This window comes from Cottoperca gobio, chromosome 6 (genome assembly GCF_900634415.1).
Source record: "Cottoperca gobio chromosome 6, fCotGob3.1, whole genome shotgun sequence".
NCBI lineage: Eukaryota > Metazoa > Chordata > Actinopteri > Perciformes > Bovichtidae > Cottoperca > Cottoperca gobio.
In genome coordinates this window covers 26723443-26747576 of record NC_041360.1, presented here as the reverse complement: position 1 = coordinate 26747576, position 24134 = coordinate 26723443, and the positions used below count along the sequence as shown (strand labels likewise).

Here is a 24134-nt window from a genome sequence, read left to right as displayed (position 1 = left end):
GTTTTGGGCACTCAGAGTGTAGGGGGGGGGGCATGAGAGATAAAGCTGCAGAGGTAAAGTAAAGTGCTGTCACTCCATCGTGTTTCGGTAGCTGCTATAAAGAGCCAGAGAACAGCTGCCTCAAGGTCTTCCTTTTGTTGCCGCTCTTTCTTTTGTTAAATTTGCACAATGACGCCAGTCACTCTGCTGCGGCCTGCGTGAGGCAGAAAGGTGCCTTCAGGCCACAACTGACATTACAAAACGGGAGTAATAACAATGCAGGTAGAGGAGGGAGATAGTGGGAGGACGTATGGAGACGCAAATGTGGCTCCCTGAAGGATATTTGACGTCATTTCGCATCATGAAGACGCCAACAATCAGAAGTGCAAAGTCAGAGCATCTCGTTCCCAGATCATAATCACAAGCAAACCTTCTACATGTGTAGAAGATCACGAGGCTCTGCATGCTACAGCATCGGTTGTTTGCTTAAAAGCTTAAGCAACCAACCAGCGAGACATACATATAACCGCGAAACCTCTGAAGGTGGAGGTTGGGGGGGATGGATGTGAAACAGTCTCCCACCAACAGTCATCGCTGCCAAATACAGGCTTGAACGTGCTTGTCAGTCTGCACAGGAGGCCCTCGAAGACGTTTTGTGTGTAATATTAATGCGTCCACCTCATGTCTGCGCCCTGACAGGAAGTTGGATTAACCAATCGGTTTATTTGACGAGTTGTTGAGATTCGGGAGGTCTGTGCATCTGGCTCCTCTTCTAAAGGTTTCCCATAACACCCGTCTCTGAAGAGTTATAATTACATACACATATGTATGGATTTAGTGGTATGCAGGTCTCAAGAAGTCTAGATGAAGTCTTGGTTATATTTCACGTAGAGCTTTTTACGTCAGAAACTGTTGTTTCCATAAGTTTTGATGACATCAACATGTCTCCTCCCATTGAACACATGTAAATGTGTGTGACTGGCTCTTATCTCTGCTGTACTCACGACTTTGTAATAGAGCTGCAACAATTAGTCAATCGACAGAAAAATAATGAGCAACTATTAAAATAAACTATTAATCGTTTGGTCAATAAAAACATAAAATAGTGAAAAATGTTCCCAGTTTCTCAGAGTTCAAGGTGAAGTCTTTAAATGTCTTGTTTCGTCACTTTAATATCATATGAAACAGAGAAAAGCAGGAAATCTCCATGCTCAGTGCCCACTGCGGCTTCTTTTAACCATGGACCAGAAGTAAAAGAGCTACAAACGTTTCCATGATGTGCTTCAGAAAAGATTTATCTAGAAGGTTTCAGACCCTTTCTTCTCCATAAAGTATGAGGCTGGTTTCAGGTCCAGTATGTGCAGCACAATACTAACACGCTGTGAAAGAAAATAAACTCGTCTACAGGCCGAAGAACTCAGATAAGACGTTGAATGACAGCTGTGAGTCACATGAGCGCGACTGAAGAGGATGAGCCTTTCTCAGATCCTTGAGCCTCCTATGGAGAAGATGACCTCTGACCCCTCGGTGCTGGTATAACAGCAGACGGACATTAAATCATGTTTCGTGTTGTGGAAACAGGAGGAACTTGATCTTGTCTTATATAAATCCTGCACACGGAGCTGAATAATAGAAACACAAAATCCACCTCGACTTCAACTTCTACAACACCGTACACCCTAAAAACACTCCACACACCCACTGTTGCATGCATACACACACACGCGCACACACACACACACACAGACACACACACACACACACACACACACACTCCAACACTTATATAGCTGCAAGCCGAGGACCAAAACAAAAGCAAACGTAGAGGTTGGTATGTCATCTTCTGTTTATTTTCTGAGATTCACCATCTCCCTCCTCGTGCATGCGTCTCTCTGAGCGTGCCCTCCGCTCTGCACCACTTGGTGTCTCTTTCCTTTGGACGCGTGACTTTTAAAGACTCCATAGAGAGCAAAGAGGCTGCTGGGTGTAGGTCGAGTACGTCACATTCACCTAAACTCAAACCTTACCCAGCAGGTCTATCTGTGAAGTACAATCTATCAGTCTTTGTAGAGCAAAGATTATCACATCGGGATGGAGATGATGCGTTTATCTGAAGAACCATCAATTTACGATGCCTGAGTGGTTCGCTCCACCACTTTGGTCCGGCCAAGTTCTTCAGAGGATCCTAATCTTCTGAGTTCTCCTGTAGCGCCACCAGCAAGTCAAAGTTTTCACCTTTACAATGAAATACCAACATCTACGAGATGCATTGGCACCAAATGTGGTTCATCATCAAGCGTCGCCTTCCAAATCATCATTTTCATGGCTTCATGCTTGTTTTTCCTGATTTCTGCTCATGTCTGTGGGTTTCCAGCTCCAAAATAAATATTTCAGGATCCTGTAGCTTAGAAAATCCATGCAGAGGAAAATATCCTTCGTTCCTTTAGAGGTTGATTTTTCTGGAGTTTTTGGGAGCCGTTGAAAGAACTTGTCAAAAGCACCATCAGCCAGATTAGACGCGGGCGACAGACGGTGAGACCAGATGGTGTCGGAAACAAGCGCTCCCTCTGTCTTCTGTTTTCACTGTGGTGTCATCATCACACATCTGCTGTTGTGTTGAGACTTCCATTTAAAGCCCTTTCACAAGACCTCCTGTAATAAACACACAGCAGTAGGTAGTAAATACACACTACCTCATATGTTAGCCGGTAACCTCAGAACCAGCGAGCGACTCCGGATGGGAAACAGATGCTGGCGGTCTGCAGGATTTAACAGAAATGTTCAATTCTGTCCTTTTCTAACTCTGGACTGATCATTTCATCGCTGATCAAGTTCCTTTCTACCTTTACCCGATTTACCTCTCATCCACACCAACGGGGGCGGTGGAGCCACGCGGAGCCGGAGATCGAACCGCCAACCTCGTGATTAAAGCACGACTCTACCGCCCCGTTCACCTGATAGACTGCGTGTTCTGAGCGTTAGCTGGCGTGAGCTAGCTAACAGAGATGTTTAAACCAAACACCATTTTCCTATTTCAGACTTTCTTTTGATACAGTTTCTACAGCTGGGGATCTTTCTCTGTGTGTCCATATTTGAGCTAATGCTCACGCTGCCTCTATACAAAGTGAATAAGTTGACTCCAACATGAAGCCCATTTCTTTGAATAGAATTGCTAGCTGTGTGCTCTGGGAGAAAGCGCTCCCTTGCGTCCCGATGTCTCTGTGATGATCACCTCAGATCCTCGTGGATCTAAAGCTCCTAACGATGGCAGTGATCCAGTAAATCCAACCTGAAGGCAGGACTTCCCCTCCAAACACTCTGGAACACGTCACTGATGCCATAGCTGTGTTTTTATAACATTTATCACAACCCAGGGAATCAAACCAGCAACCCTCAAATTCACTTTTTCAGCCTTTTCGGTTCCTGTCTGTGGTTCGACATCGTGCTACGAGCAAAACAACAGACATGGAAAAGTGGTGGATTATTATCTCGATTTAAAACTCAGCTGTTGGGATTTTGACGCTGAAGTCCTGCCGATGTGATGTTCCTGCTTCATCTGCAGTGCATCGCTCCGGTGTTCTGCGCTCTAACATGTCGTCCCACTAGCTGCTTAATGGCCTCTGACAGGCCTCTCTCCCCCCGTGGCTGCACTTTCCCTCCAAACCGCCTGAGAGCGAAGCAGCCGAGCGTTCGGTCCAAAAGGCAGAGAGTGCAAACACACTGCAGCATCCACACTGAGGCGGGACGAGGAACCACAGAGAGCGAGTAAACAATGAGCACACACACAAGCTCACTCCCACATGCTTTTAGACTCGCGCTCTATTAAAAGCACAGCCATACACTTTTACACAACATGGCCAAAAGTATGGTGAAGATTTCCAGCCATATGTATTTGTTGAACATCTTATCTTAGCTCCCGAGGTTGTGGATGTGGTTGAGGTCCAGTCAAGTTCTTCTACACCGAACTGGGGATACGATCTTTTTATGGAGCTGAACTTGTGTTGCAACAGGACAAATATGCTGTTGTCTAGACAATTATAGTGTGCTGAACAACAACGAGGAACTATTTAGAAAATCCCTTAAACTTTAAAGTTGTTTTTAAGCAACTTTTGAACTGTTGTTCAGACAAAATGAAACGTTTGAAGACGTCACTTTGGGCTCTGGGAACAACGGACATGTTTCACTATTTTTTTTAATATTCCTGAAGGTAACGTTTCCTCTCTCCTGTCATGGTGTCATCAGTCCTGTGTTGTATATGTAGTGAGACAGAGATATGTATAATGTCCCTGAAGGTAACGTTTCCTCTCTCACCTGTCATGGTGTCATCAGTCCTGTGTTGTATACGTAGTGAGACAGAGACATGTTTAATGTTCCTGAAGGTAACGTTTCCTCTCTCACCTGTCATGGTGTCATCAGTCCTGTGTTGTATATGTAGTGAGTACAGAGAAATGTGTAATGTTCCTGAAGGTAACGTTTCCTCTCTCTCCTGTCATGGTGTCATCAGTCCTGTGTTGTATATGTAGTGAGACAGAGACATGTTTAATGTTCCTGAAGGTAACGTTTCCTCTCTCACCTGTCATGGTGTCATCAGTCCTGTGTTGTATATGTAGTGAGACAGAGACATGTGTAATGTCCCTGAAGGTAACGTTTCCTCTCTCTCCTGTCATGGTGTCATCAGTCCTGTGTTGTATATGTAGTGAGACAGAGACATGTGTAATGTTCCTGAAGGTAACGTTTCCTCTCTCTCCTGTCATGGTGTCATCAGTCCTGTGTTGTATATGTAGTGAGACAGAGACATGTGGAATGTTCCTGAAGGTAACGTTTCCTCTCTCTCCTGTCGTGGCGTCGTCTCCCCTCTGAGCAGCGTCAGCGTTGTGTTTGTCTGCAGAAGCTTCATAAACTGACTGTTTATCCAGTTTTAAGACACTTTCTACATCCTGGTGTTTTTAACTCTATATTTGAAGGATGAAGGATTTTAGTCCTGAACGTCTGGATCTTAAGTTCTCAGAGAAACAAGCTGACAAACGTTAGCGGCAGCCGAACATCGTGCAGGAGAAACTCTGATGTAACTTCGGCTACTTGGAAATCGAAGAGGTTGTACGCTTAGATGAAGTACGCTTAGATGAAGTACCTGATGTCGTCTTTGAATCAGAGAGAGGAGAGAAGAACTCCCATGATGCACCACTGCTGCACCACCAAACTCCAGCTTTTACTGTTGTTTTCATTCAGAGACCCCTAGTGGCAGAAAATGACATGCTGTTTATTAATCGAGGAAATTACAAAAACAAATTGACAATACTAATAATCATCAGTTGCAGGTTCAGTATTTTGTCGCATTAAGATTTCTTTATTTTAACTAAAAGGTCCAAATGATAGATGGGAGTGTCCACTTACTTCTGGCCGTATAGTGTACATGCACACACATACAGGACACACACTCTTTATCACTTTCAAAGGCACATGCAGGTTACTGTACATCCAGTATCTACACACACACACACACTGCTCACCATCTGCTCTGCTGCTTCAGCCTCCAAACAGAGACAGAAACTCTTCGTCTGCTTCATCTGCAGCGTTCAGCAAAGCAGAATCTGAACTGAAGCTCGACTGTCTTTAACAGAAACCGACTTTGTCTTCAAGGACAGAAGCTCGGCTTAAAACGTCAGCAGATAGATTCCTCGATTAAAAGCAGAATCTGAACGCCTGGACTTGAGGTTTGTTCCATATTAAACGCTGCTCGTGTTCGTCTTCCTCTTCGTCCACATCGCTGCTCGCTCAGTTCCCTCTGATCGTCTCTGAGCTGCTCAACACAGCCTGCCGACTGAGTGCGAGCCAGTGTCTGTGTGTGTTTTACAGAGGGAGGGAGGGAGAGAGGGAGGGAGGGAGGGAGGGAGAGAGAGAGAGAGAGAGAGAGAGAGACATGCTGCCATTAATGTGTGTGTATGTGTGTGTGTGTGTGTTTTGAATGTGTTGTTCTGAGAGTGCATTAAAGCAGAGTGTGACAGAAATAGTAGCAGCAGAGTGTGTTGCAGCTGCAGGCGGCGCTCTGGATGAATGGAAGGAAAGATGTTATAATACTTTGCTTCTCAGAACTGTACACATGCTAATACAGCACATTTGAATACATATGACAAAAGAGAGACAAAGAAAAGTACTTTGTCAAACACTTTTACTCAAGTGCTGTACTTAAAGCTCGGGTGGGTAACATTGGAGGAGCCAGATTTATTTAAACAATCCAATCGAAAAAGTAGCTAGCAGCACTAGCTCTAAAAGTCGCTAAATTTAGCGAGAAAGTTGCCAATGTTTGCAGCACTGACGGCCGTCTCTTCAGGGTTTCCTCCAAATATTATTATTCCCCCCAAAGATTATGGTCAATATGAACGTAAATATATCGTATTGAACAGCGAACATGACTACTGTTAGTCCTCAGCTTGTGGAGGACTCCGAAGTGAGTTATTTAAGTTTATTGTTAGGTGGCTAGCTAACACGCCCTCTATGGTAGAGGCAGAGCTGGAAGCTGATGGGGGATCATCATCAATTTCCCTGATGGAAGTCACTGAGGTAGTCAAACAACTCCACAGTGGCAATGCCGCAGGGGTTGATGAGATCCGTCCAGAAATGCTGAAGGCTTCGGGTGTTGAGGGGCTGTCTTGGTTGACACGCCTCGTCAACATTGCGTGGAAGTCTGGGACAGTGCCTAGGAGGTGGTAGACTGGGGTGGTGGTTCCCCTATTTAAAAAGGGGGACCAGAGAGTGTGTGCCAACTACAGGGGTATCACACTTCTCAGCCTCCCCTGTAAAGTCTACTCCAAGGTGCTGGAGAGGAGGGTTCGGCCGGTAGTCGAACCTCTGATTGAAGAGGAACAATGCGGATTCCGTCCTGGTCGTGGAACAACAGACCAACTCTTTACTCTTGCAAGGATCCTGGAGGGGGCCTGGGAGTACGCCCATCCGGTCTACATGTGCTTTGTGGATCTAGAGAAGGCGTATGACCGGGTCCCCCGGGTGATACTGTGGGAGGTGCTGCGGGAGTATGGGGTGAGGGGGTCACTTCTGAGGGCCATCCAATCCCTGTACGCCCAAAGCGAGAGTTGTGTCCAGATACTCGGCAGTAAGTCGGACTCGTTCCCAGTGAATGTTGGCCTCCGCCAGGGCTGCGCTTTATCACCAATCCTGTTCGTGATTTTCATGGATAGGATATCGAGGCGTAGTCGTGGAGGGGAGGGGTTGCAGTTCGGTGACCTGAGGATCTCATCGCTGCTCTTTGCAGATGATGTGGTCCTTATGGCATCATCGGTCTGTGACCTTCAGCAGTCACTGGATCAGTTCGTAGCCGAGTGTGAAGTGGTTGGAATGAGGATCAGCACCTCAAAATCTGAGATTATATCTCCTCACTGGGAACGCCTCGGGATCCCCCAGTCGGAGCTGGAGGATGTGGCCCGGAGAAGGGAAGTTTGGGGTTCCTTACTGGAGCTGCTGCCCCCGCGACCCGACCCCGGATAAGCGGTAGACGATGGATGGATGTTAGGTGGCGACCTCTAGTGGACATGGTACCAGGTGTACCTCGGTTAACTTACGTCACGTACTTAAGTTACGTAACAAACGTACTTATTTGAACCCAAACCTTGATCTTTTTTAAACCTGACCAAGTCGTCACAACATTAACCACAAGTTTAAAACTGCGACTGTTCAACTTGTGTTGTTTTGGGAGTCACTGGCTAACAACCATTTACTCACTACATTTAACTCTGGCAGACAGAGACTTAATTAAATCACTTTTTGATTAAGTCGAGCATACAATCCAATTAAAAACACTCAAATGTGACGCTAGATTGGACATTTCTCTGTGAAAATGATCATTGACATGACTGGATAATGAACGTCGCTTAATTGCATGAAAAACTGTTTCATCATCAGACGGACAGAGAATCGGCGTTCAAACTCCTGTCAGTGTCGTTCTGTGAGTGTTTCAGATGAGATGTGTTGATCACAGTGGTGGAAGCGTCTGGTTGCAGCAGACGTGTAGCAGTTAGCAACAGAGACGATAAGAAGTAATGGAAATGTCAGGGAGAAATAAAAGATATTAACCAGTAACAGACCTGTGAAGTTTGAAGTAAAGTGAACAGTGCTGGTAGAAACATGGATCATAAAATGTTAATGTTTAAAAAGGTTTTATTTCAGCGCTCCACACACGGGAGAAGTCGGGTCGACCGGGGAAGTGAATAGTGTCACAATAATGATGCAGACTGTATCGTCTCAAACTCCTCGTGCACACCGTGAAATATTTGTGATTTATTGACGTGAGAAAATAAAAGTGCGGGATGTGTTTTGTCCATCTTGCAGACTGCAGCAGAAACAGTGCAGCTGCAGCGCTGAAGGGCGGCGATAAGGACGCTGTTGACAGGAAGGAGTGAAAAAACACAGACTTGAAATGAAACAGCGGAGCAAAGCCGCAGACATCTGAGTCTGCAGAGAGGTTATTTTATAGAGAATGGAGAGTGATGCCTAAAGAGATTTAAAGGACCCAAAGGTCTCGACTCTCTGAACACAAATGCAGCGTCACCTTTCTTCCTGCTGCTGCTGCAGACGCCAAAACTTCATCCTGCAAACTGGGATTTCTCACTGCCCTTTGCATCAAGGGCAGCACAGCACAGCGAGTGTGAAACATATTTACAAGGAACTACAAAGAACTGAATATTACTTAAACTGTCACACAAGTTTAGAGCACTTAGTGTATCATAATAGTCCTAAAGAGACGATGCTGCGCGATGTGTAGCTACATGTGGCTAATCTGCACAGCCAGTCAAAGCAATTGATTGTCTGTAATCCTGCTGTCATCCAACAAGTTCTCTGTTATTGTGTGTTCACATCAAAGTGAATTCTTCTTGCAGATTACATACAAAGTCAATGCAAAGATGTTCATTCACGCCAGCAGAAGTCCATTCAGAAAACAAGCATGTTAAAGGTTGTTGGCGTGTCGTGTTGCAGACGCACCTGACAGAGCATGAATTCAGACTTCTTAAAAATCCTCCTCATCCTGGAGTTATTTCTGCATCCTTTAAATCCGTTTATTGCCATTAATCACAGCAACATCTGTTTATTTTGGGTTCATACTGATGTCGTAAACCAGATTAATGGGCGAGAGAGAAGTTGTTGGTGTCAACAAGGAGGTGAGACATTCACTCACAAAGTTTAGACGACACATTCAGGCAGAATAAATAAAAGATGTTATTTGCCGATAAAGCAAATGTAATATTTCAGGCGTTGATAGAAACTTAAATAAAAAAGGAAATGAAGCCGACACAGTTCATATCCTTCACTGAATTCTTCCGTACTCTAAACAAACAGCAGTTATTTCTGTCTGCCGCAGCGTCGCAGGAGAATCTGCAGTCGATGAAACGCTCAATAACAAGAAGCTCAATAACCAGAAATAAAAAGGTTTTACAGCTGCTCTGCTTTCCCAATAATACCAACACCCAAGAGACGTGTGTGTGTGTGTGTGTGTGTGTGTGTGTGTGTGTGTGTGTGTGTGTGTGTGTGTGTGTGTGTGTGTGTGTGTGTGTGTGTGTGTGTGTGTGTGTGTGTGTGTGTGTGTGTGTGTGTGTGTGTGTGTGTGTGTGCGTGCGTGCGTGCGTGTGTGTGTGACTGCAGCTGCCTGTGTGAGGAACAGTTTTCATTATTGAAGTGACAGAAAGCAGTTACGTTGGTCTGAGAGGAAACGACCCCCGCTGGTCCTCTTAACGCCGCGGCCACTGAGTGACGAGCGGCGGCGCGCGGGGCCACCGGCTCTCGGCCCTCTGTCTCTCAGCGGGCACGCTGGGTTCTTTAATTGCTCTGGTAGCGGTTTCTTTTTAAAGTTAATGAACCTATAATGAGGTGGTGCAAAGAGAAGTCCGGGGGAACTGCGTGCTGTGATTTTTAGGTTGTTTGAGAGTTTAAATTTTTTTAATAACGACATTTCATAAAATATTCATTATTTGACAGAAGACCAAATATAAATGTATTTCTCCCGCATTGATGCAGGAAACTGTGTGAATATAAAGAGTGTATATATATATATATATATATATATATATAAGTGTATTAAACACATTGTTTTTGTTTGTTACATCCTCTGAGCTCTAAACGCAACAAACTGTAACTCTGCCTCTAATCACCAAACATGCTCCACACGTGAAGATGTACTTCCTGTGTGATGAACGTGTTAATGTGAAGATGTACTTCCTGTGTGATGAACGTGTTAAAGTGAAGATGTACTTCCTGTCTGATGAACGTGTTAAAGTGAAGATGTACTTCCTGTCTGATGAACGTGTTAAAGTGAAGATGTCCTTCCTGTGTGATGAACGTGTTAAAGTGAAGATGTACTTCCTGTGTGATGAACGTGTTAATGTGAAGATGTACTTCCTGTGTGATGAACGTGTTAAAGTGAAGATGTACTTCCTGTGTGATGAACGTGTTAATGTGAAGATGTACTTCCTGTGTGATGAACGTGTTAAAGTGAAGATGTCCTTCCTGTGTGATGAACGTGTTAAAGTGAAGATGTACTTCCTGTCTGATGAACGTGTTAAAGTGAAGATGTACTTCCTGTGTGATGAACGTGTTAATGTGAAGATGTACTTCCTGTCTGATGAACGTGTTAAAGTGAAGATGTCCTTCCTGTGTGATGAACGTGTTAAAGTGAAGATGTACTTCCTGTGTGATGAACGTGTTAATGTGAAGATGTACTTCCTGTCTGATGAACGTGTTAAAGTGAAGATGTCCTTCCTGTGTGATGAACGTGTTAAAGTGAAGATGTACTTCCTGTGTGATGAACGTGTTAAAGTGAAGATGTCCTTCCTGTGTGATGAACGTGTTAAAGTGAAGATGTCCTTCCTGTGTGATGAACGTGTTAAAGTGAAGATGTACTTCCTGTGTGATGAACGTGTTAATGTGAAGATGTACTTCCTGTGTGATGAACGTGTTAAAGTGAAGATGTACTTCCTGTCTGATGAACGTGTTAAAGTGAAGATGTACTTCCTGTCTGATGAACGTGTTAAAGTGAAGATGTACTTCCTGTGTGATGAACGTGTTAAAGTGAAGATGTACTTCCTGTGTGATGAACGTGTTAAAGTGAAGATGTACTTCCTGTGTGATGAACGTGTTAAAGTGAAGATGTACTTCCTGTGTGATGAACGTGTTAATGTGAAGATGTCCTTCCTGTGTGATGAACGTGTTAAAGTGAAGATGTACTTCCTGTCTGATGAACGTGTTAAAGTGAAGATGTCCTTCCTGTCTGATGAACGTGTTATGGAGGTTCTTCACATATTGACACAGCTAACTATGAAAGCATTATTTGTGCACGAGCCTCCACACTCTTTGTTTAGCGAGTTGCTGAGCTGTGATTGGACAGTTGTGATGGTTCAACAGCACTGTACTTAAAGTATGATGTCCCCTTGAGAGAGTTCTATATAACATACTGTTGGAACAGTATTACTGATACTTTACTACTGTACTTTATTACTGGTACTTCACTGAGTCGTTACTGCGTCTGCAGGGATCTCACGCGCCATCAGGCTCGTTCCCGTCACCACGGAGGTGAACCCAGGGTCCGATTGATTTCCTGTCCTCCTCCACAAACAAACTGTTGAGCTGCAGAGTCTGTCCTGATGTCTCGTTGTCCTGCGTCTCTTTAATGCCTGTGTGTTTGTGTTTTTCTATTTTTAGCTATCGGGATACAGATGTCCTTGGATTGGCTGGAAAAGAGGCTCTGGGCCATCGCCAAGCAGGTGACCGGAGGACACACACACACACACACACACACACACACTGATCACACACTCGTGTCCCTTCAGCCCTGACCTGAGCACAGTGACACACACCTTGTAAACCGCTGAACCTGCAGACCAAAGGAAACCGTGTGATTCTCAAAGCCCCCGGAGAAGCGTGAGATGCACGCACGTGTTTCATTTAGATCATATGGAGACATTTGCAGCAGAATCTTCTCCGTGCAAAGGAGCCTCATAAATAAAACTAATGCTACATTATGAACAACACATCTTACAATCTGCAGCAGAGCTAGTTAACGTTAGCTGTTAGCAGCCGGTGGCTACATGTCGGAGCTAACAGCTGAAGTGAACGCAGGTTCCGTTGAGTTACATTATGATGCGTTCAATGTCCATTCAGAAAACAATTGTTATCATGATGTGTTCAAAGGTAGTCTTGTAAAACTAAGTTTTTGGTGAGAAACCGCCGCAGCAGTTTATTATATTAATATTAAGCAAATATTTAAATACAAATCCAATATTTTATTCCCTAATCGTTTGAATTGTTTGGTTTTGTGCAAATAACCACGATGAATAACAATAACAATGGATGCTTTGACTTCAGGACGGCCTCACATCAGATGTTTGTTCTGTCTGTACTTCAGCTGGTGAAACTGGAACCGGGACGTTAACACCAAATGTGCAAATTGGACGTGAGACAGAACATAACTTCTGACACGTCACACGTTTACTGTTTAGTGTAACTCGTCTGTAGAGAAGAGTGAAGTTAAGACGATCTGCAGTCAGAGCAAATACCAAGAGCGTCGCAAGACAAATGACCCAATAATAATGAGAGAGGTCATTTTTCCAATGTTTTCCTTCATTAGGGAGCAGAGCCCATTAAACACATTACGTCCCTTTGACTGTTCATGTGCAGATTAAAGAGGAACAGAACGAGATGTCAGACTGCTGCTCGTGACCCTCGAGACACCAAAGTAAAGATTAATGTTTCTCACGCGTCTCTGTAACAGTTTAATATTTCACTTCAGTTGCCTCCTTCCTAATCCTTGCAATTAAAAAGCTGAGGCTTTCAATCAACTAATTCTACAAGAATGTTCTGATGCTAAAATATGACGCACGTACGTGAGCATCCAATAGTTTCTGATGCTGCATCCAGCACCGAGCTCTGGCTGCGTTCACCCTCCTGGTTCTGCTTCGGTCCGTCAGAGGTCAGTAGTGTCCCGACGCTTTGCAGGTCATAAATTAATCTAAATGAAACTTTACATGAAAGAGATTTAGCAGACGTCCCGTCAGCGGCACGCGACAGAAGACGGGCTGCGTCCGGTCCGAGCGGTCTCAAGTGAAGTGAACTTTGCACTTCAGCAATAAATAAACAGCAAAAGAAAGAATAAGAAAGATGATTTGATAAAGAAAGTTTATTAAAGTATTGAGTACATGGCAGTAGAGGTGATATCAGCTGCGCTCCTCCCGTCACACGCAGCTGAGCTGAGGCTTCGTGGACTCGGGGTTCGTCTCCTCACATGACCTTTGTTCAGAGGACACCCTTTAGATTTAGGGACCAGCTCCATCGTCTCTCTGGCGCCCCCCGCAGGACGCTTCTGCTCGTTGTGTTTTTCATGTTCACCATCCAACAAGCATCACAGCCTCTCGGGGACATTTGGCTTTTAATCTTCTTTAAATGTGTCCCCAGATTTTAACATAAGGCAGACAAACTTACACACACACACACACACACACACACACTCAGGTGACCTTGTGAGCGCCTCCTGCAGTCCGGTGCAGCAGGGCTGCAGATGTCCTGCAGAGGTCGACGGAGCAGATAACATTATTAATGAGTCGACAGCTGGGACAGAACGCTTTAATGTGTTCATATTCATCCACAGGTTCTGAGGTTCACACAACGTCACATGGAAACCGAAGCGGACTTTTAATACGGATCCGTTTATTTAGAAGAACATTTGCTACAAGCTTCACATCTCGTGACGATTCAACGAAGTGAAGTCTGTTGAAGCTGCGCAGATGTTTGCAGATGTTTGCAGATGTTTGCAGGTGTTTGCAGATGTTTGCAGGTGTTTGCAGATGTTTGCAGGTGTTTGCAGGTGTTTGCAGATGTTTGCAGATGTTTGCAGGTGTTTGCAGGTGTTTGCAGATGTTTGCAGGTGTTTGCAGATGTTTGCAGGTGTTTGCAGATGTTTGCAGGTGTTTGCAGATGTTTGCAGGTGTTTGCAGGTGTTTGCAGATGTCTGCAGGTGTTTGCAGGTGTTTGCAGGTGTTTGCAGATGTTTGCAGGTGTTTGCAGATGTCTGCAGTTGTTTGCAGGTGTTTGCAGATGTCTGCAGGTGTTTGCAGATGTCTGCAGTTGTTTGCAGGTGTTTGCAGATGTTTGCAGGTGTTTGCAGATGTTTGCAGATGTCTGCAGGTGTTTGCAGATGTTTGCAGGTGTTTGCAGATGTCTGCAGGTGTTTGCAGGTGTTTGCAGGTGTTTGCAGATGTTTGCAGGTGTTTGCAGATGTTTGCAGGTGTTTGTCGTCTGTTAATGTTGTTTCTTTGCTATTAACTAAAAACTGCAAAGTCATGTTACATTGATGTCATTCTGTAAATAAAACCTTTTCTCCTGTTTAGAATGTGGAAAGTAAAAGTGATGTAATGTTGATGTTAGTGGTTTAATGATATATAATATCTGCTCCCTCCTCGACTCTTCGCCTTCGCCCGATGCTTCCAGCCCAGCGACACAGACGTGAGTGATTATTATTCAGTCTTTGTTACTTCGGCTTTATTTCCTCTTTGTATTTGTAATAGAAAGAAAAAAACATCCCAAAAATTAATATAAAAAACACATTTTGGTCAGCGAGAGATCGGCCGGAGAATCGGAGCAGCGGGGGGGGGGGGGGGGACGGGGGGGACGAACAGAGAGCCAGAAGGCAAAGCTCTCGATCTTCGTTCCTCCCCTCACCTGTGGTCATGAAGGTCATCAAAGAACGAGATCACGGGTACAAGCGGCCGAGATGTGTTTTCTCAGACGGGCGTCTCCCTCAGAGATCGCGTGAGAAGCTCAGCCGTCCGTGAAGCGATTGACAAAACAACAATTTGATAAGAAGATGCTGCAGGTCTGGATCTGTAATCATTGTTACCGTGCTGGTTAAGAAGCTCTTACTTTAGGTGTTCCTCTGTTTCAACTGAAGCAGCTGTGAACTCAGCTGGTTTGTGATGACGTGACGACATTTGACCTTTGACCTTTACACCTTCTCTCAGTGTTCCTCCATCGAAGGCGTTTGTCCTCTGAGCTGTGAGAGCGCCGTGAGTAACACTTCCTGTCTGCACGTCAACATCAGTCCTCCATGTTGAGAAACATAAACACTCACTTCTCCTTCTTCTCCTCCTCCTTCTTCTCCTTCTTCTCCTCCTTCTTCTCCTTCTTCTCCTTCTTCTACTTCTCCTTCTTCTACTTCTCCTCCTTCTCCTTCTTCTTCTCTCCCCTTCTCCTTCTACTTTCTCCTTCTCCTTCTTCTCCTCCTTCTCCTTCTTCTTCTTCTTCTCCTCCTCCTTCTCCTCCTTCTTCTCCTTCTCCTTCTCCTCCTTCTTCTCCTTCTTCTACTTCTCCTTCTTCTCCTCCTTCTTCTCCTTCTTCTCCTCCTCCTTCTTCTTCTTCTCCTCCTCCTTCTCCTCCTTCTTCTACTTCTCCTTCTTCTCCTCCTTCTTCTCCTTCTTCTCCTTCTCCTTCTTCTCCTCCTTCTTCTCCTTCTTCTCCTCCTCCTTTCTTCCTTCTTCTTCTCCTCCTTCTCCTCCTTCTTCTCCTTCTTCTCCTTCTTCTCCTTCTTCTACTTCTCCTTCTTCTCTTCTTCTCCTTCTTCTTCCTCCTCCTTCTTCTTCTTCTCCTCCTCCTTCTTCCTTCTCTTCTCCTCCTCCTTCTCCTTCTCCTCCTTCTTCTCCTCTCCTTCTCTCCTCCTTCTCCTCCTTCTTCTCCTTCTCCTTCTTCTCCTCCTTCTTCTCCTTCTTCTTCTACTTCTTCTTCCTCTACTTCCTCTTCCTCTTCTGCTTCCTGTTCAGGATCTGAACTGTTTCCTGGTGGACAACAACGGCTTCATCCTGCTCTCCAAAGAGAGGAGTGAGGTATGTGTGTGAGATGCTGGTGGTCGGATCTTAGTGAAGATGTAAACGTATTAGATCTCACAGGATCAGAGTAAAGTGGAGACCTGAACACAGATTGGTCACATCAGTAGAAGTGACTGAGTTCATCTTGTTGTTTTCTTTATTAATCTCTACATTATATATATATATATTTATATTTATATATGTTCTACATGTTATATAATATAATCTATGTAACTTTAAGAGGCTGATGAGTGGAAGTCGGGTTAATGAGTTCATCCTTTGATCACTGAATTTGGGAACGTTTCCGGTAGTTATTTAAATGTTATTTTTTACATTTTAATTATACAAAATGCACTTTTTAATAAACACATAAACATGCTGTTTTATGGAACGTTTCAGTTCAGGATGTGTTTTGTGTGGATGATACGTTTGGGTTTTGAAATGAAACCAAAAGATATTTGACGACTTCATCTTCATCTGTGGAAGTTAAAGGATTTAAAGCTTTTCAAATCCTTTGTTAATGAAATGTCCCGTCGGTCGCTGGGTTTAACCTCCTTGCAGTCGGGAAGTTGATTCTTGTAACGATCAGCAGTTTGTGTGAGCGAGTCAGGAAGCTTCTCAGCCTCGCGGACGCTCTCGGGATCATTTCATGTGCTCATAAACAACATCTGGACGCAGGATTTAAGGACAGTCGTGGTTTTAATCTGCGTGCGGTGCATTAGCAGTGCGATGTAGCAGCTGCTGCACCTGATGATGTGACGGAGGGCTCAACCAGAGAGAAACTGGTAACCTGAATAAATAAGTCTTTATTTATTCACACATAAACTTCAGTTCGTCGAAGGTTGCTCTCCTCTGTGGAGTTCTTTATTCTGTCTTTAATCCTTTAAAGCAGATTAAGATCATGTATCTGACATAAGAAAATAAATACATGTCTTACTTAATATACTTAATGTTTCATTATATCATTTTTACTTTCTAAATGTTCTCATAAATGCAATTAATGTTGTGTATGTCTCTGAGTGGGCTTCCATACACGCAGACATCTTCACTACAGCCCAGCAGACTGACAGCTGCTCGTTAGCTCTGGATTAACTGTTAAGAGCCATATTACTGAGGATTAACCCAGAGCCCACCCTGCCACCACAAACACACACGTGGGTTCGTGGGACGTGTTAGCGGGAGTCGAACCTGTGATGTTTGCGTCACGGGACGGTCACGGTGACCGCGAGGCTGCCAGCTGTGCGGCAGCAGCTGGCTGTGCTGAGGCCGCGGGAGCTTTAGCTGTGAGGCTGTCGGGTCAAACAGACGTCCAGCTCGAGCTGCGTCTGCAGAGGAACACTGCGTCCAGCTCGAGCTGCGTCTGCAGAGGAACACTGCAACCAGCTCTTATGTAATATCTATATCAATGAATATGTAACATATCTGAGCGGTTTGTAGACTCAGTGACAAACTGAACGTCACGATCTTCCTGGAGGAGGTTTGCTGCAGGACTGTTGTGTTTACATAATAAACACGTCGCTACAGGAGGACTGTCTGCAAACACGTCAGCAACACAGCCTCACTCACTCATTCACTCTCTCACTCACTATCTCACTCTCACTATCTCACTCTCTCACACTTACTCGCTCACACACTCACTCTCTCTCACTTACTCACACACTCTCACTTACTCACTCTCTCTCTCTCACTTACTCGCTCACACACTCACTCTCTCTCTCACTTACTCACTCTCTCTCTCACTTACTCACTCACACACTCACTCTCTCACTCTCTCTCACTTACTCACACACTCTCACTTACTCACTCTCTCTCTCTCACTTACTCGCTCACACACTCACTCTCTCACTCTCTCTCACTTACTCACACACTCTCACTTACTCACTCTCTCTCTCTCACTTACTCGCTCACACACTCACTCTCTCTCTCACTTACTCACTCACACACTCACTCTCTCACTCTCTCTCACTTACTCACACACTCTCACTTACTCACTCTCTCTCTCTCACTTACTCGCTCACACACTCACTCTCTCTCTCACTTACTCACTCACTCACACACTCACTCTCTCTCACTATCTCACTCACTATCTCACTCTCACTCACTCTCTCACTCACACACTCATGCTCTCTTACTTACTCACACACTCACTCACTCTCACTATCTCACTCTCTCACTCTCTCTCACTCTCTCTCACACTCTATCTCTCACTTAGTCACAAACTATCTCACTCACTCTCTCTCACTCTCTCTCTCTCTCTCTCTCTCACTAACTCACTCACACACTCACTCTCTCTCACTTACTCACACACACACTCACTCACACACTCACTCTCTCACTCACTATCTCTCTCTCTCTCTCACTCACACACTCAGTCAATCACACACTCACACTCTGTCACTCACTCTCTCACTCACACACTCTGTCACTCACACACTCACTCACACACTCACTCAGTCACTCACACACACACACTCACTCTCTCACTCACTCAGTCACAGACGCTTTATCAACATGAATGTTTCATGAAATGTATCATCATTATATTTATATAAATCTCTCCTGTAGTGGATTTAACATATTATTCTGCTCACTCGTAGATTCTTGCATTAAATACAAACTGAACACATTTAATGTTTGACATTAAATGAACATTTATATAGAATAAACTTCAACTTAAGTTACACAATAATAATAATAATAATAATAATAATAAATTGTATTTATAAAGTGTCTTTCAAAGCTAAAAGCAATCTCAAGGCGCTAGGCACAAGGCACATGTAAAACATTTATTTGTTTGTAACTTATTGGAGGAATTGTGTCCTGCTGCGTCCGCGCCGTCTTTCTGTGAAACTGGGTGTTTGGTGCAATGTGTCGGTTTAAATGATCAGTAACTGTAACATCGGTGAGATTAGTTATTAGTACTTGTGTGACATTTGACATATAACTTCTACACAGCAGTAAAATGTAACCTTAAGGCAGAAACCTTTTACGGTAGGAGCTCATTTTTCATTATTTGCATGTGTGCTGCGTTCCCAGTGGCCTTACTAAGCAGATATTATGATAAAGTGCTTCCTCCATGTTTTGCTGAGCTCTGGACTTTACAGGAAGTTTTTGTGGAAACACCCAGAATCCGCCGAGGTGTGGGGGTGCAGCTCATCGTGCGTTGCAGGGCACGGTAAATATTTAATCAGCACAGAAATTAAGTCAGTGCTGACTAAAAGAAATGTGGTAGTGAAGGAGTGTCGTGAGATAAATCATCAGATAAATAAAGTCTTTAAAAAGCCTCTTGATCAGCTGGAAAATGCACAAAACAGGAAAGTGTTCTGAGGAACTCATGAAAAGATGACAAACATGTGATGATCTTATAGAATCTGAACATTAAACTACCAACATGAACATGTAACACACACATTAATGTAACAGGAACATGTAACACACACATTAATGTAACAGGAACATGTAACACACACATTAATGTAACAGGAACATGTAACACACACATCAATGTAACAGGAACATGTAACACACACATTAATGTAACAGGAACATGTAACACACACATTAATGTAACAGGAACATGTAACACACACATTAATGTAACAGGAACATGTAACACACACATTAATGTAACAGGAACATGTAACACACACATTAATGTAACAGGAACATGTAACACACACACATAAATGTAACAGGAACATGTAACACACACATTAATGCAACAGGAACATGTAACACACACATTAATGTAGCAGGAACATGTAACACACACATTAATGCAACAGGAACATGTAACACACACATTAATGTAACAGGAACATGTAACACACACATTAATGTAACAGGAACATGTAACACACACATTAATGTAACAGGAACATGTAACACACACATTAATGTAACAGGAACATGTAACACACACATTAATGTAGCAGGAACATGTAACACACACATTAATGTAACAGGAACATGTAACACACACATTAATGTAGCAGGAACATGTAACACACACATTAATGTAACAGGAACATGTACACACACATTAATGCAGCAGGAACATGTAACACACACATTAATGCAACAGGAACATGTAACACACACATTGATGCAACAGGAACATGTAACACACACATTAATGTAACAGGAACATGTAACACACACATTAATGTAACAGGAACATGTAACACACACATTAATGTAACATGAACATGTAACACACACATTAATGTAGCAGGAACATGTAACACACACATTAATGTAACAGGAACATGTAACACACACATTAATGTAACAGGAACATGTAACACACACATTAATGCAGCAGGAACATGTAACACACACATTAATGCAGCAGGAACATGTAACACACACATTAATGTAACAGGAACATGTAACACACACATTAATGTAACAGGAACATGTAACACACACATTAATGTAACAGGAACATGTAACACACACATTAATGTAACAGGAACATGTAACACACACATTAATGTAACAGAAACATGTAACACACACATTAATGTAACAGGAACATGTAACACACACATTAATGCAGCAGGAACATGTAACACACACATTAATGTAACAGGAACATGTAACACACACATTAATGTAACAGGAACATGTAACACACACATTAATGTAACAGGAACATGTAACACACACATTAATGTAACAGGAACATGTAACACACTCCGGGCAGGAGTTTGACTTCTACTCTTCTTATGTTTGACTTTATTCTGCCCTCTGCGGCTGCTTTCAGGTAAACAGAGGGTCGAGTTTCATCAGACCACTAATCCTCCGCAACCTTCGAGCCCTCCGAGGCTTCTGAGAAAATCCCGTCCAGACGGAGACAAAGTGAGCGCAGAGAGTAGCTTGTAAACGTGAACAGAGCTGCTGGGACAAAACGCTCTGAATAATTCAGAGAGCTGCTGAGTGCCGGACATCTTACACTTCACACCATCTGTTTTCATCCCTGCTGTAACCTCTGTGTTTCCTCTCAGCTACCACAACTTTTCTTTATTCTATATTTACAATTGTTATGTTTGGAGCTTCAGCGATTAGTCCAACGACAACTATTTTCATCGATTCAATCGTAAAAGTAATTATTCATGCAAAAACTGCAGAAAATGCTGTTTTCAGCATCTAAAATATTCATGTTCAGGGGTGGCTACACAGGACAATAACTTGAGACTGTGTGTCAACTTTTTATCGTTATAAATCAGAAATAAATACATTTAATTTAATGTTTCAAGACCTTGAGGAACTCCGTAGAATAATCGATGCTCATACTTTTAACTTTTGAAGATTTCTGTAAAAATCTTATTTATACTGCAAACAGTAAAGCTGCCTGTGATTAGCACAACTTGTGCACGTCTGTAAAGACTCGAGGGTTTCCACAGAACACACTTTCATTCAGACCTCTGGAGGTCAGAGGTCACGGGACCCCTGTGAATATGACCAGGTCAGCTTTTCCTTCTCTAAACATGGTTTTGTTTGACCGCTCAGCCGCCGCAGTTCCCGAGGTTAATCCTGAGTGTAGCTGTGATCTCTGCTGACTGTGGGAACATCACTCCAACCACTTCCCTTTGTTCACGTTGCCTTTTCCAGGTTGGTCGATTCTTCGGCGAGGTGGACGGGTCTGTGATGGCGTCGCTCATCAAGATGGGAATGTTCAAAAAGTATGAGACAAGTTAGGATAAGAGATGTGAGGAATGTTATTCTTTCTGCTACAAGCTGATGTGTAAAGATGAACATGTGTTCGTCTGCAGAGTGTCGTTGTTCGACTACCAGGCAATGTGTAAGAACAGTCATCATCACGCCAACAGCGCCCGGCCTCTGCTCAGCGTGAGTACTGACCGTGCAGTACTTCTGCTTCACTTAATTCATGTAATAAGGATATACAGATGCATCTGCTCTCATATATATACCTTTATATATTTATATATATTTTTATATACTTTTATTTATATATATAATTTTATATATATCCATTTTTGTAAATATACTTTAATATATTTATAAATATAATTTTATATATAATTCTTTATATTTAAATTATATATATATATATAAATATAAAAATATATTTATAAATATGTATATATATATATATATAATTTTATATATATATATATATATACATATAAAATTATACATATATAATTTTATGGCAGTTTTCTGCAACATATATTTATTATTTTAACTTGTTTTCTTTTCCTCCTGCAGCCCTTTTATGGCATCGCTGCGTTGCTGAGATGGTTCTTCTCCAACGCTCTAATGTAAGTGTCTGATCTCCTGTGGGGGGGTTCTAATCGCTGTTTTATTAACTTTCTAAACACGTTAAAGTGTCACAGCTGAGTGTTAAATCAGAGTTAAAATAAACATTTTTTCTTCATTGAACGTTGCAGTTATTCTGTTAAATTCTGTATCATTATCTTTAGTTCTAAATTAATGTCATTATTTATATTTACTTAAGGACACGATACCATAAATAGTGAAGAACGCTGCACAAACCACCACTTTAAATTCAGACATACTGAACATATGTTTTCACTGTAATTTCATAAACTTATTGTATTTCTTGTTATATAATAATAATAATAAGCTTTATTTGTATAGCAGCTTTCATACAAGAATTGCAGACCAAAGTGCTTCACAGCAGAAACAACAATTAGTACAAGGACAGAATAAGAGCATTTACAGTACAATAATCACAGTGTTGATGTAAATGAGTCTGAAGTACCATTATAAAAATAGCAGAATTCAAATATTATAAAATAACATTGGCACACCATTCTTGTAAATGTTTTAAACTATCAGAGCCATATTTTGAAATTATGAAATCAACAATGGGCCCCTGTGGCCCTTCAACAGGTTTACTCCCTTTGCTACACATTATTTACGTTTACAGCGTCGACCTCTTTATTGACCTTTTAACGTATAAAACACTAACGTCTCCGTGAGTCCAGATTCTTTTGTCAAAATCTTGGTTAAAGCCCGCTTCATAAACAAACCCCTGTTTGTTAAGTTTTATGAAACCTGTAGGTTAAAGACAATATATTCTTTAATCTTTCACGTTTTCACAAATTGTGTAAAGAACATGTAAACACATTTATCAGATAAACATCCTCTTGTTCCTGTGGTAACACCGTCTGTTTGATCTCAGGCTTTTAAAAAATACACACTCTGAAAATGTATTCTAGTTACCTTTACACATTCAATGTTAAACCAGTAATGGTTCACCATTAAAAGCTAAAGTAAAGAGATATAAAATATCACACACACTCACTCACTCACTCTCTCTCACTATCTCACTCACTATCTCACTCTCACTCACTTTCTCACTCTCTCACTCACACACTCATGCTCTCTTACTTACTCACACACTCACTCACTCTCACTCACTCTCACTATCTCACTCTCACTCTCTCTCACTCTCTCTCACTTAGTCACAAACTATCTCACTCACTCTCTCTCACTCACACACTCACTCTCTCTCACTTACTCACACACTCTCTCTCTCTCACTATCTCACTCACTCACACACTCACTCTCTCTCACTTACTCACACACACACACTCACTCACACACTCACTCTCTCACTCACTATCTCTCTCTCACTCTCTCACTCACACACTCAGTCAATCACACACTCACACTCTGTCACTCACTCTCTCACTCACACACTCTGTCACTCACACACTCTGTCACTCACACACTCACTCACACACTCACTCAGTCACTCACACACACACACTCACTCTCTCACTCACTCAGTCACAGACGCTTTATCAACATGAATGTTTCATGAAATGTATCATCATTATATTTATATAAATCTCTCCTGTAGTGGATTTAACATATTATTCTGCTCACTCGTAGATTCTTGCATTTAATACAAACTGAACACATTTAATGTTTGACATTAAATGAACATTTAAGAAAAACTTCAACTTAAGTTACACAATAATAATAATAATAATAATAATAATAAATTGTATTTATAAAGTGTCTTTCAAAGCTAAAAGCAATCTCAAGGCGCTAGGCAAGCATGTAAAACATTTATTTGTTTGTAACTTATTGGAGGAATTGTGTCCTGCTGCGTCCGCGCCGTCTAAAAGGCTAAAGTAAAGAGATATAAAATATCACTATTAAAAGTCTAAAGTAAAGAGATATAAAATATCACTATTAAAAGGCTAAAGAAAGAGATATAATATATCACTATTAGAAGGCTAAAGTAAAGAGATATAAAATATCACTATTAAAAGGCTAAAGTAAAGAGATATAAAATAT

General features: G+C 42.5%; 1 protein-coding gene across 1 annotated transcript in view; it reads left to right on the top strand.

Annotated features, from left to right (window-relative positions):
* Window positions 1-24134, top strand: part of LOC115009147 (voltage-dependent calcium channel subunit alpha-2/delta-4-like) — a 71899-nt gene that overhangs the window by 37985 nt on the left and 9780 nt on the right. Inside the window, exons 28-34 of the mRNA XM_029432942.1 lie at window positions 11683-11744; window positions 14464-14478; window positions 14994-15038; window positions 15789-15851; window positions 21450-21520; window positions 21611-21686; window positions 22068-22120. Of these exons, the coding sequence (XP_029288802.1) occupies window positions 11683-11744; window positions 14464-14478; window positions 14994-15038; window positions 15789-15851; window positions 21450-21520; window positions 21611-21686; window positions 22068-22120 (385 nt within the window). The remainder of the gene's footprint in view (window positions 1-11682; window positions 11745-14463; window positions 14479-14993; window positions 15039-15788; window positions 15852-21449; window positions 21521-21610; window positions 21687-22067; window positions 22121-24134) is intronic.